Genomic DNA, 15,014 nt, shown 5'->3' on the forward strand with positions numbered 1-15,014 from the left:
CGGCCGCTTACACATCTTCTCCCCTAAATAGGGAACAGTTCTGAACCGTGACAAATCTTTACTGACGCTTTCCTCCCCTTCGTTGAGAAATTATTTCCATTTACTGACGGTTCGCTACTCTTTGCGTCAATATTTCTCCCTTTGCTTACAGTTCCTTCACCATTGTTGACAGTTTACTTTGCTACACACATTTTCTGACGATCAGTCCTTTATGATGACTGTATACGGACGAGTGTCTACCAATTGTTGACTGTGTACGGACGAGTGTCTACTATTTGTTGACTGTGTACGGGCGGGTTTCTACCATTTGTTGACTGTGTACGGACGGGTTACTACCAATTGTTGACTGTGTACGGACGGCCAATTGTTGACTGTGTACGGACGGGTTTCTACCATTTGTTGACTGTGTACGGACGGGTTTCTACCATTTGTTGACTGTTTTCGGACGAGTTACCAACACTTATTGACTGTGTACGGATGGGTTTCTACCGTTTTTTGACTGTGTACGGACACGTTACTACCAAATGTTGACTGTGTACGGACGGGTTTCTACCATTTGTTGACTGTGTACGGACGGGTTACTACCATTTGTTGACTGTGTACGGACGGGTTTCTACCATTTGTTGACTGTGTACGGACACGTTACTACCAAATGTTGACTGTGTACGGACGGGTTTCTACCAATTGTTGACTGTGTACGGACGGGCTACTACATATTGTTGACTGTGTACGGACGGATTTCTACCATTTGTTGACTGTTTATGGACGCGTTACTACCATTTGTTGACTGTGTACGGATGCGTTACTACCATTTGTTGACTGTGTACGGACGCGTTACTACCAATTGTTGACTGTTTACGGACGCGTTACTACCAATAGTTGACTGTGTACGGACAGCTGACTACGATTTGTTAAAGGTTATTCCTCATTGTGGATGGTTTACTTATCCATCAAACTTTAGATCCTAAAAAGAAATGTGAATCATATGTCTCGGTTCGGATCGAAATATCCGTCCAGAGGGTACTCCGCCCATTGGGCGGTAACGAGGCTTGCCGATTTATTATATTATGCGAGCCCCTGGCAAGCATGATATTATTTTATTCATTGAGTTCAATAAATTTAGTAATGAGTGATGAACATACAGGAACTTAATATTCTATTTATCACATACCAAAGATAAAGACCATTTAAAGAGAAAAAGCGTCATTTTTCATTGACGCGCCTGTAGTATAACGCTAACATACACTATGTTTGTATCAAGTCAACATATTCGCACGGCCGTGCAATACCATTTTTATGGAGTCGCAAAAGCGGCACGGGTATGTGATGAATAAGGAAAATAGAAGTTTTCATATATTTGCAGTAGCTTTGAATATCAAATTAGTATGTTTTTTAATATATGTGTATGTAAAAGATTAACCTGAATAAGTGAATTGTTGCACAGCAGTATCCTAATATGTCATGTTGCAAAAAATAGGATAATACCACATAAGTTTATCAATCTATAAAATATCTACTGTTCTATATTGAACTTGAAAAACATATTATCCATAAAAATATTCCAATTTTTATGACTCTTAAAAAGTAATTCTTTACAATTTAATACAATTACATTTATTTTACTCTTTAACATTGTCTCTTCAATGAGATACAATATATGCAACATATCGTAAATAAAAAAGAACACATCTAAACATATTTTAATAAAGCACATTGTCACTCTGTACAGAGTTATGGGATGCTTTGTAAATATCAAAATACAAGTTAAAATCACTTTTACGAAATGGAGTATTCAAATTCATATCATCGCGTTTTCGCGGTTTTATGTTCTCACTTTCGTCCCGATACTTTCGTGTTTTCGAATTTTCGCCTTTCGGTATGCATATGAAAACACGTATACACACCAAAGCCAGCCAATAGGTCTTGTGTAAATTTATTGGTTGGAAACCTTTTTATTATACAGTCAATGAGATATTGACTTTTGAGACCTGATATTCAAAAGGGGTCAGACCGTATGACGTTTGAGAGCCAATGTCCAATTCATTGTCAAGCTATTGGTCGGAAACCATTTTAACAATATGACCTTGACCTTTGACCCTACGGCTTCTCAATTAATAGGGGCCATCTACTGGCCAAGACCTATGAAAATGTGAAAGGCCTATGGGTTGTCAAGTTATTGGTCAGAAACCGTTTGTACATACAAAGCAAATGTGATCTTGATTTTTGACCCACTGACTCCAAAATAAGAAAGGTCTTCTTCTTGCCAAGACCAGTGCACCTGTGAAGTTTGAGGGCGAATGGCCCATTGGGTGTTTAAGTAATTTTCGGTACCCGTTTGGATATAAAAGACCAATATAACCTTGAACTTTGACTCCTTGGCACCATAATCAATAGGGGTCATCTATTTGCCAAGACCGATCTACATACTTAGCTTGAAGTTGCTGAGTCTTATGTTATTGATCGACAAGAGCCAACGCCGGGCGGGCCAATGATCGACAGTTTTACTATTTTAAATGCAAACAAATAAACGGTTTAAACAAATCTTTAAAAAGAAAATTAAAGAATAAAAAGGTCAAGGTCTTTTTTAAGTGAGGTTAAGGTCTGTTTGGTAAACTTTAAGGTCTATCCTAAAAGACTATTATGCTCAAGTTTGAAGACAATCCATTCAAAAATAACAAAGTTATAGCCACTAATAGCAAAAATCAGCAAAAAAGCAACATTTAAAATTTGACTTCGAAGGTCAAGGTTATTTATGAGCGAAGGTCAAGGTTAGTCTGGTCTATTTAAAGGTCTTGTCCAAAGGGTTGTTGTGGTCAAATACCAAGAATTTAAAATGTTATGATCAAGGTTTAAGTTTGCGGACAGAAACGGCAAAACATCAAAGCCGACCTGACTGTAACAATACCTCTATTTATTTTTTTTTATAAAAAAGTCGATCTTAAGATGGCTTGGTTAACGGACCGACCGACTGACCGACCAACGTACTGACCGACCGACAGACATTTGCAAAGCAATATACCCGCTCATTTTTCAAGGTGGCAAGATAAATCAATGTTTTTATTTCAAATGTAAAAAAACCTGTCATACACTACATTTAAATGTGGTATGGAGTTTATCAGTTAATATGCATGGAAACATATGATCAACACAATTTATAAGTGTATAATCAATTGACGCAGACATTTACCGAAATGCAAACCAACACCACCACCAGCAACAACAACAAACAACAACAAAATATCACAAAAAATTAACGAAGATGAAAAGATACGATGTCGACTTTCAATGTTCGTGTTTTTTTTATCTTCGTCATTGTACGTTCACGTTTTTTATTATCCTTCTTTCGTGATTTTATAGTTTTGAACTTGCAAATTTTTCTTCGTACTTCGTGTTTAATCATTTATTCATGCGTTACACTAAGAAAATTATAAGAATAAGTCAGGTTTATTTAAGTGAGTTAAGGTCTGTTTGTATTAAGGTCTATCTAAACTATGCCAAGTTTAGACATCTCAAAATACATATAGCCACTAATAGCAAAAATCAGCAAAGCAACATTTAGAATTTGACTTCGAAGGTCAAGCTTATTTATGAGCGAAGGTCAAGTTAGTCTGTCTATTTAAAGGTCTTTCCAAAGGTTGTTGTGGTCAAATACCAAGAATTAAATGTTATATCAAGGTTTAAGTTTGCGGACAGAACGGCAAAACATCAAAGCCGTCCTGACTGTACATACTTATTTATTAAATGTTGGATGTTCATTTAATACCGATCTCATAAGTAAGCTTTGTACATACACTACATTGTAGCACTCAATATAATCATTTACCAAGTGATAGATAAATTAATTATTCAATGAAAAAAGAATAATTTAATGTCGGCTTTGAGTTTACATGTATAATTCATTTTTTTTAAAGTAGTTGAGAGTTATAAATTGTTAATTCCTCATAATCAGGTAAATTATTTACGCAGTAATTATTTAAAGTTGTTCAATCACAAGGAACAGAATACATGTTAAATACAATTTAAAATTGCTTGCACTATTATTGGGGTCAATTGATAAATTCTTTTTTAAAGCTAGTTTAATTGCTATGTGTCATTGGTTGTACTTAGAAAACTCAGGAATATACATGCTTCCTTTCTCAGAATTCCAATACTCAATGTAGTCACTGTATTGTAACGTGTACGGTTAGAACTATTCCGACAATTCCAGTCAGTGGACGTTGAAAATGAATACAAGGTCTAGAATTTTCATAGGACCAATGATAACTTTCATCTCATATATTTAATGTACTTTCAAACATTATCTCCAGTAACAATTGGTAAACATTGTTATACGAGGATACCGTCCTGCTCTACATTAATAGACAATGTACGTACAGCATGCCAGACAGTGACTACCTGTGTGCTACATAAACATGCATCAACCCAACATATAATAACAGCTCATAGCCTGTAATGTTAATACTTAAAAGTGTTTGGATATTTTCTAACGAAGGTAAAACAGTTTTGTTTACTTATTACATAAACGTGTATTATTATGTCATTAGGCTATTTTAAACAAAATGCCGGAGAAAAGGCATTTCTATTTTTTTCGTTTCTGTTTCGCGTTTCGCATATCAGTTTTAAGGTATTATCAAATCAACTGATTAAAGTTTCATCCTGAGGAAAATGTTGTATTTTTTACGAGGGATGAAATTATCAATGTTACCCACAAACCTATTTGATATTTTATTTTATTTACCAGACAAATACTGAATGATCTGAAATTTTCAACTAAAATAATCTAACTGTAACAAAATTAAACCTAGAGTAACTCCATTGTCCTTAATTTGCAAGTTGTAAGTGAACTTAAGAATAAGAAGTTAATTTTCTTTTATTCTTTAAGCAATTGACGATAACTATCAGTCATAAACATACAATGAGCTGTGTTTCATTTAGAAATCAAAACACCAACCCATATATACGGAAATTATCCTCTACAGATTATCATCTCAACACCTTTAATCACGTGGTGTTTTACAACATACAGTTACGATATCCTACATCTATCTCCTACACCTGTCATGTTTCACTGATTAGATTCATTAAATAATCCTTTATTGTATGCTTTAATCGTTTGTTTGTTTCATTTTGACACACAAAGGTATCCCTCCACAGTAAATTTCAAGTTCCAGCCGTTAATGACCTACAAGCAATGCGTCTGATAATTCTGGTCCAAAAGTACACAACCTGGAAAAATACACATTAGTTGAGAACATTTATGCCATAGGACTGTAAATCTACAATGAAATTATCCTATATGCAATAGTCAGGCAGTTGAAAAAGTTTCAATTAATTCCGTTGAAGTGCAAAATCTACTGCGGTTTGAGACCTGAAATAATGCATTTCGTCCATATACCTGCAAATATACAGGTTGAAGAAACACTGTCTCCCTATACATGCAAAATATTACAAATTAAGTGGTGCCTAACCTTGTAGATTTTGCTACTGATTAAAGTTTGTATTCTCTGTAAAATGGCTTCTTTTTACCGTGCAACCCGTTTAAAAACAATATTTACAAAAAATGGCGGCCTTGACATTTATAATCAACAGCATGTGATTTCTGGCCATGTTTTCGAATTTGCCAGTGATCATATATATATATGATGTAACAAGAACAAATTAAATTACTAGCTTTTTCCTTTATCTTTTATAGGATGATGAAGAATAGGCCAGCCTTTCATTTGGTACTAATTTTTCTCAAGTCTGTTTCCTGTTACGAAAGATATCAGCAAGAGATTCCAAACGGAGAGATCGTGCCCCACCCTTGTAAACAAAACTTTCTTTGGAGAGGAGTTGGCCATATAAGCGAATTGGGCGGAGACAGTAGAAACCAATTTGGTCTGGACTTCAAAGCAAATGGTTTTGTAAGTAAATTTAAACTGAATTTACTGTTTTTTTTAATTGAGAATCAAATTCATTCATAAATAACAAATGTACGTATAGACAGTCGACGCATAAGTCAATAATTTCTGTAAAGTTCAAGGTCATAAATGTCAGTTTCAGTTTTATAGTTTAAAGAAGAGTGTAACACATTCATTAAGAAGAACGTTATGGGCTTAATAATTTGATCTTGAAGGTCAATGTCATTGTCATGTCGATATCATACTAGCTCGACTTGCCCAACTTGACGGTCTTATGCCAAATGTTGTTTTTACAAAGCTATTGCGAATTTTAGCTACGATCAATGAAGTTACTATAAATCCATAAATAAGAAAATAAAGGCCTTTGTGGGGAAAGTAAAAAATTTGGCCATAAAGGTCAAGGTCATATATAGGATAGAATTATGAGTTTGAATGGGTGTTATATTTAAATATGAAATAAAACTAATTAGGAACTATGAGCAAAAACTAAGGAATTGACCTGGAGGGTCAAGGCAATTTTTGGTCAAGGTCAAATTCTTTGCAAAATGGACAAGAAGACATGCCAATTACTTCTGTCAAATTTTACAAAATTGACCGACTTGTTTTTTTTTAATGCGTTTATTTAAGGTCGCCGCCGGAAAGCCCATATGGGCGACCGTGATAGGCACTTGGTTTCAGCTCATTGCCTTTATATTGGCGATTTCCAATGTTAGTGATAAATCCACGAATATTGAAAAAATCCTATTTTCAATAGAAGGGGATAATCATGAGGTTTTTTCGAGTTTTACCATTTATTTTATGCTTTTCAGTGGATAACTGATTTATCCGTGAAAATTATATTTGATAATTTCACAGTAAAAATTATCAAAATATAATTTCACACTTTTCAATGACGAAACTACTTTTTTAAGATTTTCCCCATGTGGTACCTCAATTTTATTTTTGCTGACAATTCTGACAATGTCAGGCTGTTTAAAGAAAAAGCAAAGCTGAAATTGATAAATAACTTAAATGTCAAAAGTAATAAAAAGAAGAAAACTTACTTCTATTCATTCAAATTCCAATCACCAAATTTCGTCTCTAAATTTTTTTGTTTCAATTTTTACAGTCTGAAAAATACATTCCTTCCACATGCAAAACTGCTCTTGATGACATTTGGGCATATTAAAGTATCCTACGAGCAATAACTGTCGTATGCTTTATGAAAAATTGGAAAGCAATGGCAGCCATCTGCTCGTAGAATAAGTAAACTACCCAGCGTTCCTGAGCCAGCTTCCAAGTTTTCCATTTTCCTATCTGCATTTTTGAATGTTTTCACATCTGTCAACACTTATTTTTTGTCTGTTACAATCCTCAAATAAGTTTTCTTTCTTTTAAAAAGGTGTATGACTAACAAATCCAAATGATATCCCTCTGAATCAAACACAATTATTTTCCTCCCTTGAAATACACAACTTTTAAAAATGGCTGCCGCTTACAGTTAACAAAGCCAGGTCTACTATAAATTCGCAGTAAGTAACAGAAATTTGGATGGATGGTTGAACTTTTTCTCCTACCAAAATTGTTTGTTTTTATTATTAAAACAAGCGAACATTCATATTTTTTTAATAAAATGAATAATATCAACGTCATTTAACGTTGATTTACGAACTTATTTTTCAGCTCAAGACTTCTTGTATTTAATGAGAAATTCCGACTAAATGGGGCTCTCAATGGGGAAAACAGATTTTAATATTAACGTTAATATTATGGAAATTTCGTTTTTTAACTTGTTTTTAAGCATAAAATAAAAAGAAAATTTGTTTGTTTGTAGTGTAAGATGTAATTTTATTTCATCTCGTGAACTTTAAAAACAGTATTCTAACTCGTGGCTACGCCACTCGTGAGAATACTTTTTTTAAAGCCCACTCGATGAAATAAAATTTCATCTTTCACACAAACAAACAAATATCCTCTATGTAATACTACGGATTATCATCCTCTACTATCACTTTTTAAAATTATATACATGTAGTAAATAAATCACGTGTATAATATAATTAAGCATAATGATAAGCAGAAGTAAATATATTTCTAATTTTGGATCAATTGTACTACGTTCCTCAGTTGTCTGGTGGTTTGTTACAGAAATGGGATTCAAATTTATGCAAGAAAGACTCTGATGGTGATGGAAAGACGAACGGACAGGAACTCGGAGATCCTGATTGTATTTGGCGGAAAGGAAAACAACCTTCTCGGAAGACTGGACTCTCACACCCTGGTATTGAACTTCAATGAAATGTTCCACTTAATCAATCAATCAAAGCACTGAAAGAACAGAATACTAGGGAAACAAAACAAGATATTTGAGCATTGATAACAGAAAACTAACTATTTTTCTTCGGGAAAGAAATCAAATGTATATATTATATTTCTGTTTATTGTCGGTAATTATCGAAATATTTGTCATTAAAATAAGATAATTCTGAACTTCAGGTATATGTGATCCAGTTGACAACCCTTTGTGTCATGGGAAACATGATTTTGTTAATTGCGACCAAGAAGACTTTCATTGTCCAGCAATTCACGAACCAGGTTTGTTTAATATACTGTATTTTGGACCGATACGTCATCTGACTGTAAATTGAATTAGGAACGCGGATGATATATTTTGAAAGCAATCTGTTTAATTGATTTGTTTTAATTTTGATTGTAAGTTTTGAATCGACAAACAATTCAACACTGCAAAACAAATCAATTGTTGACTTTAATGAGTACACATTATTCTGAAGCGAGATATAGAAAATAGTATCAAGGGAAATATATTTACTAACCAAATAATGAAAATGGGTAAATTAACGAATTTCATACAGTAAAAACAGTATATAGAGAGTGTGATTGTGTTTGAAGTGTGAAAGAAAAGTGTGCGTGTGAGGGGTGTGAGGGGGGAGGGCGGCGGCAGGAGCGGGTGCTTTGTTTGTTGAAATAAACAAGTACGACATGTTAAAATTTTAGATAAGTTGTATAATACTATTAAATGAATTTCGTATAATGCGTATGATTCATTTTTATTTTATTTGTATTTCAGAGGTTTTTAACTTCACTGTAGCGATACCCGAGACAGATATACCTGCAAACGTTACAACCTACACATGCTTAGTTTTTGAATTTCCCAGAGATGCAAACCACGTGATCGCTTACAAACCACAGATCAACAATATCCAGATGTTACATCATATACTAGTCTTCCATTGTGAAGGTAAACATATAATATTTGTACTTATTAACCTTAATTGCCTCATAGAATATGGGATATTCTAACAAGTTCAAGCCGATAGGATAATCAAGTGCAATATAAGTCTGGGTTACCTGCCCCTGTTACTACTCATAATGGCATGGAACTAGACTAGTGCAATATATGCACAGCATTAAAAAGGAATGCTTACACATCATATGACGCCAATTATGACGTTAATAAGCCAAATTACGTCAGAAAAATAACTTCTACTCTCAATGTAACATATTTTATCAGTTCTCTTTTTTATAAACATGTTAGAATGGAAATAGATATTAATATTTTGAATTACAGTATAATAATGCACGGTTTATCATTCAAATGCTTTTTAATTAATCATTTAGGCATATCGCATTTGAACTGGAACCGTTCGTTTTTCTACAACAATGCACTAAAAATTGATATCTATTTCTTAAATAGTATGTTATTTTGTACTAAATATTCCTTAACGAATCTGTATTTGGATTTTTGAATGCAAATACATTATAATTCACGTCATCTTGACGCATTGTTTTGGTTTCGACATAATATACCGGCCATATGGCGACCTTTCTGATTCTATGATGGAGAAGGATCGTGAATTATTTCATTGATACGAGTATGTGATAGAACCACCGTCATTACGTTGGACAGTTTCCTCAAATAAAAAATACAATTCTTAATTGTATATTACAGACGACACAGAAGTTTCTGATGAACCATACGTATGTGGCATGACCCCCGGGCCTAAATGTGTAGGTATCATCTCGGTATGGTCGGTTGGTCTAGCTGGGGTTTGTCCTCATGAAGGAAGTGGTATGCTTGTTGGTGGAACGTGGGGAATCAAGAAAGCTGCAATTCAGGTAACCAGTTTGCGTTGCTTTTAAGAAAACTTCCGGTTATTTAAGATAAAGGAGCCTTAGCTCTTTCTTACTTTTTGATAGATGTTGTCACCACACCACACCTCGCCATTTTGATTCATCTTAATAAAAAGAAGTTTTAGTTTAGAGGTTACCAAAGTAACTATAATACCAGACGACAGAAAAACAGTATATATATATTTATGATTATTGAACAAACGAAACAAGATTTACCTTAAAAATGCGTGAGAAAGAAGAACCATCTTTGTTAAAACTCATTGAGACGTGACGATAAAAACTTCACCATTGAAATTATACTACGGGGGCAGATATCTTAATGTATGGAAGTTTTACTTTGAATTTAGAAGTAAACAAAGTAACATGTAGCAGACGACAGAAAAAAGTATATTAAATTTTGTCATCATTGAGCAATTTCAGAACAAACGAAGCAAAGTTTAATAATTGACAGAATGGCAAATATTCTTCATCATACATTTTATATATTTCAAGTATTAAATAAACAATGTCATTTCTTTTTCAAATTTTGATTCAGCTACATTGGAATAACCCGGAGAAAAAGGCCAATGAAATCGACTCTTCTGGGATGATTTTTTATGTAACGCCTAAACTCCGCCCCTATAATTCTGGAATGATGATGATTGGACAGACGTATCTGGAGATCCCGCCCAAACAAGAACGTTACAGTGTTCTGGGAGGATGCCCGGCTGAATGTAGCGCTCTGATTATAACTAACAACATAACGGTGGTGTCTGCCGTGAACCACATGCATTATTTAGGTAATTTTTATACAAAAATCTGGAAAAAGGTAATACCTCAGAAACATTTATCTTAAAAGTACTACAATCATCCTGAAGGAACAGAAAAGTATTTCAACACTGACATCTGCTGTTGTGATGTATAAATATATGAACTAAGGGTGGTCCCTCGGAAGCATTAATCACAATAAAATTACATGAAAATTGCAGACTCCGTTTGATTGAGTTATTACATGACGGATAATGAAACCCCCCCCCCCCCCCCCCCCCCAAGCAACGGCTTGAGCGGCACCCATTTTTAACAGTGCTGGAATTGATTATCCCGAAGGACCAGAACAATATCTGAAAACTGAAGTCAATCAATACTAGTCTACAAATGAAATTGAGATAATCAGTGACAGGTCATTATAGATATATAAATCAGAACTTTCTTATACATATTTTTTTGTTTAAATTGTTTTCATTTACATGTATCTATTTATGATCCACTCAGGTTGGGAAATAAGTCCTTTATTCATAAATAAATAAGATTTAAAAAAAATAGCATGAACAAATTAATTTTCGAAAAATGAAACGAAATTTAAAATTTTGATTGATGGCCTAAATAATCTTTGGAATATTTTTATATCATGATTTGTTTATCCCCGCATAATCAATATATTTGATGAATCTGTATTGAATGCAAATTAATGCATTTGATACAAATCGGTGTAGAGTCCACATATTTTAACAAATTTTGTATATGAACCCATGTTAATTCCACCCCTTTTCTGTATAAAGATGTTAAAATGGTCGATTTTTCAGGGCGGTCGCAGATGACGGAAGTGTGGAGGGATGGTAAATTTGTTGCTGACCTTGCCACAGACAACTATTACAGTTACGACCATCCTTTACTCCACAAGTAAAATATATTCCGGTTAAATTTATGCATTTTTATGTTAGTTTAACTCTAATTAAAGTTTTTAGGTTATTTGAATGTCGGGTTTGCTTTCTGAATTGATCGGAACTGTTGACATTATTATGAAAAAAAAAACAACAACAAATTTTATACTTTGTTTAATAAACGATAGGGGTGGAAAAGAAAGTTAACTTTTGTTTCTAAAATTGACCTTTGTATAAAGATATCTTTTATAAGGTAACTGAAAAATGTATAGGAAATGCATGCATATCAGAGAAATACCGCTAGGGTGTAATTTACTTACACCGGCTGCCGGTAGAGACCGGAATATCTACAGTTACCCGAAAGCTAGATACATATTATATACGACAGCCGGTGTTTTATTCTTTTTCTTTGTTTAACAAAAAAGTTTACATTAAATTTTACAGTTTACAGTCTTTTTCTGCAAGATTTAATGTATGTTATATTGAGCTCGTATTTTTTTAGTTCTGAACATGGCATAATTGTGAAACCTGGCGACGAAATCCGAACAACGTGCGTCTATAAAACAACATCAAGGGAGACAACTACTTATTATGGAGAGCATACTACCGATGAAATGTGTTTCGCTTTCATCAGCTACTTCCCTGTAGAAAATGCCAAACCAAGTGAGATATTATTATTTCACAAAAATATCCATCTGTATATCATACATTGTAAAAATCTACTTTTTTTCTTCACTACATTTATAACCAATGGCATTATGGATAATCGATAGTTTCAATAATTATTTGAAAATACAAATTGTTTTCAAATCGCCTCCCTCATGTTACTGCAGAGAAATGAAGAAGTTGTAATTTTTAACATAAATTAAGTTTATGTAACAAAATATGTGCTTAATTGCTGAAAAATCTGTAGTTAAGTGTCGTATTTCTGTTCATTTTCTGTGTATAACTATTAAGTTTATTTCCCTAAATACAATTTATATCAATATATATATATATATATTTTCATCTTAATTAGAGTAAGGACATTGAACCAAAATTGATTGATCCCCTTTCCTCCAAAACACACACACTTAAAAGAATGGACGTTGCAAAAGAAATCTTGATTCAAACATCCATTATTGGGTGCGATTCAGGAACCAGATGTATTATTAGTATGTAAGTTTTATATGACATTAAGGGGTCCTAAGTCTTTAATAAAACTAGGACTATTATGCATATCAGACTTGAAGAGTAAATATTGAAACGGCCTTAAGAGCAAGAAAAAATAGTCTAAAAGTTGGTGATAATTCATTTACTCATGACTTTTTATATGTTTCACAGATCTGAGTTTGAATGACCTTGGTGTAATAGATACTTACGCTTATTTACATCGGCCTCGCAGTTTTCCCTACACAGACTGTTGTTTTGAGAAATATTAACTTTCATTGTTGCTAGGTTTATTTTGTTAAATAAAACACATATAACTATAATATTTATATTTTAGAGTGTAACTCTTGGAGAGGTTCGAGCACGTGTGACTGGAAGGAAAACAACAATGTTGTATATGGGTGCGATTTTAGGACATTGACTCTCGAGTATGTTTTAGTTTTTGTCTTAATGTATATTTATATTAAGTTTATTTAATTTATAAAATGATCATGATTGCCTACATTTATGAACAAAATTGTAGCCTGCCCTTTAAAGCGACTTCATAGTCAAGTTCAGTTGAATTGACTATATATTTCAAAGGATTTACTGTTATAATGGTGATAGGCTAAATGTTCCTATGTTTACGATAAAATATAAAAGACTGTCCCACACTTATTTTTAAGAATGAACGTTACAGGTAGGTTCTGATGGATATTTACAGACATTTCTTGAGCCATATGAGTTATTTATTGTTCATCCAAAATAAAGTATAAAATTGAATGAAAGCATGGCAAAATTTCGACTTTCAGCTGTTTACTCACTTTATATCCTTGGATGGACATAATGTCACTTTTATCCCCTTTTAACATTATTCATCAGCATTACTATTTAAATCAGTAAATGTTTTGCATATTTTCTTAAGTGACAAGTAATGGGACTCAAAGCTACTTTTATCATGAATTGAATTTAAATAATGTTACGATATGTTCTAAACATGATACATATTACATGTACATGATGAAAATGTTTTTTTTTTAAAAGAAATTGAATTTTGCTGTTAAATAAGTAATGAAAACCTTTTTACATAGAAATAATTATTTGTGTGTTTTCAGTGATCCCGAAATGTTGCAGATCTACTCTAACGTCATAGAAAAGTGTGTCCCCGGGAATTGTAAGGTAGAATGTATGCTGATTGTGCGTAATATAAAGAAGAAGCCATGTTTCCTTGGTGATGCGGACAAATATGCGAGATTTTTAGCATTTAAAGGTGAACCAGAGAGTGCTAAATATAAGATGATGAGTGAATTCTATGCTGCGTTAGACTCATGTGATAAAGATATGCTGGAGGAACAGATTCTAAAACTGAAAACTAAACTGAGAATTAAAGAGAATGAAGGACGACAGAATTGTTCACAGATGAAGTATGCAAACAAATGTGAAGTGAATAGAGCTGGAACAATTTTATTTAATTGTCATTTCTTGACTGTTGTAATAGTTATGGTCTTTTGTCACTTTTTTGTCACTGAATTGGCATAAGAATGTTGACTTGAACATTTGAAATATCAAATCATTTCTTTCTCATATGAACTACAATAGGGTAGTGTTCGTTATTTATAATTATTTATACAACTTTTCAATGACAAATACGCCTCGCCCCTGGTACCAACCTTGCATGCTTGATTTTAGTAATTGCCATGGGTAGGTGCTTTAACGATGGTTGTGTGTGGCTGGGTGCTAAATGAATGTCCCTCGACCGTGTCTACCTTTCTTTCAATTTGTTTGGTCATGTTAATGTATGTATATAATGTAAGATACTGCTATTGTTGCATTGTTGCGTTGAAGGTTGAATTAAAGTGTTGCAATTCACTTTGAATAAATTTGATTCAATGAATACAAATTCTAAAATTTGTGAAATGTCACACGAGTTTTCATTTCATAAAAACTTAATTAATCTTTTTTTCTGATATAGACGTGTTTTGACGGCTTTTTGTCCCCCCCCCCCCCCCCTTTTGAGGCCTTTGAGAAATGTTTTTAAAAAAAGTGACCACTTTTTCGGTGCGGCCTCCCATCAATATGATACATCAGGGGGTTGCCAGAAGGGGGATGTGCCCTTTTCTGAGGGGGGGGGGTGCCCCCTTCTGTTTGAGGGGTTTGACGGGGGCGGTAGTCCCCCTCATCGCCGAGAAAATTTGGGACATGTAACAGGCTAAAA

At 33.6% G+C, this 15,014-nt stretch overlaps 1 protein-coding gene across 1 annotated transcript; it reads left to right on the forward strand.

Annotated features, from left to right (window-relative positions):
- Nucleotides 1-4,361: 4,361 nt before the first annotated feature.
- LOC132757454 (tyramine beta-hydroxylase-like) lies at nucleotides 4,362-14,709 on the forward strand. Its single transcript, XM_060748734.1, has 11 exons — nucleotides 4,362-4,492; nucleotides 5,693-5,903; nucleotides 8,028-8,160; nucleotides 8,376-8,474; nucleotides 8,968-9,138; nucleotides 9,850-10,016; nucleotides 10,567-10,810; nucleotides 11,594-11,690; nucleotides 12,174-12,334; nucleotides 13,158-13,248; nucleotides 13,915-14,709. Exons 2-11 carry the CDS (start codon nucleotides 5,694-5,696, stop codon nucleotides 14,336-14,338), a joined length of 1,797 nt encoding a protein of 598 aa, XP_060604717.1. The 5' UTR covers nucleotides 4,362-4,492; nucleotide 5,693; the 3' UTR covers nucleotides 14,339-14,709.
- The last annotated feature ends 305 nt before the right edge of the window (nucleotides 14,710-15,014 follow it).

This window comes from Ruditapes philippinarum, unplaced genomic scaffold (genome assembly GCF_026571515.1).
Source record: "Ruditapes philippinarum isolate M1 unplaced genomic scaffold, ASM2657151v2 ctg697_1_1_1_1, whole genome shotgun sequence".
Lineage (NCBI taxonomy): Eukaryota > Metazoa > Mollusca > Bivalvia > Venerida > Veneridae > Ruditapes > Ruditapes philippinarum.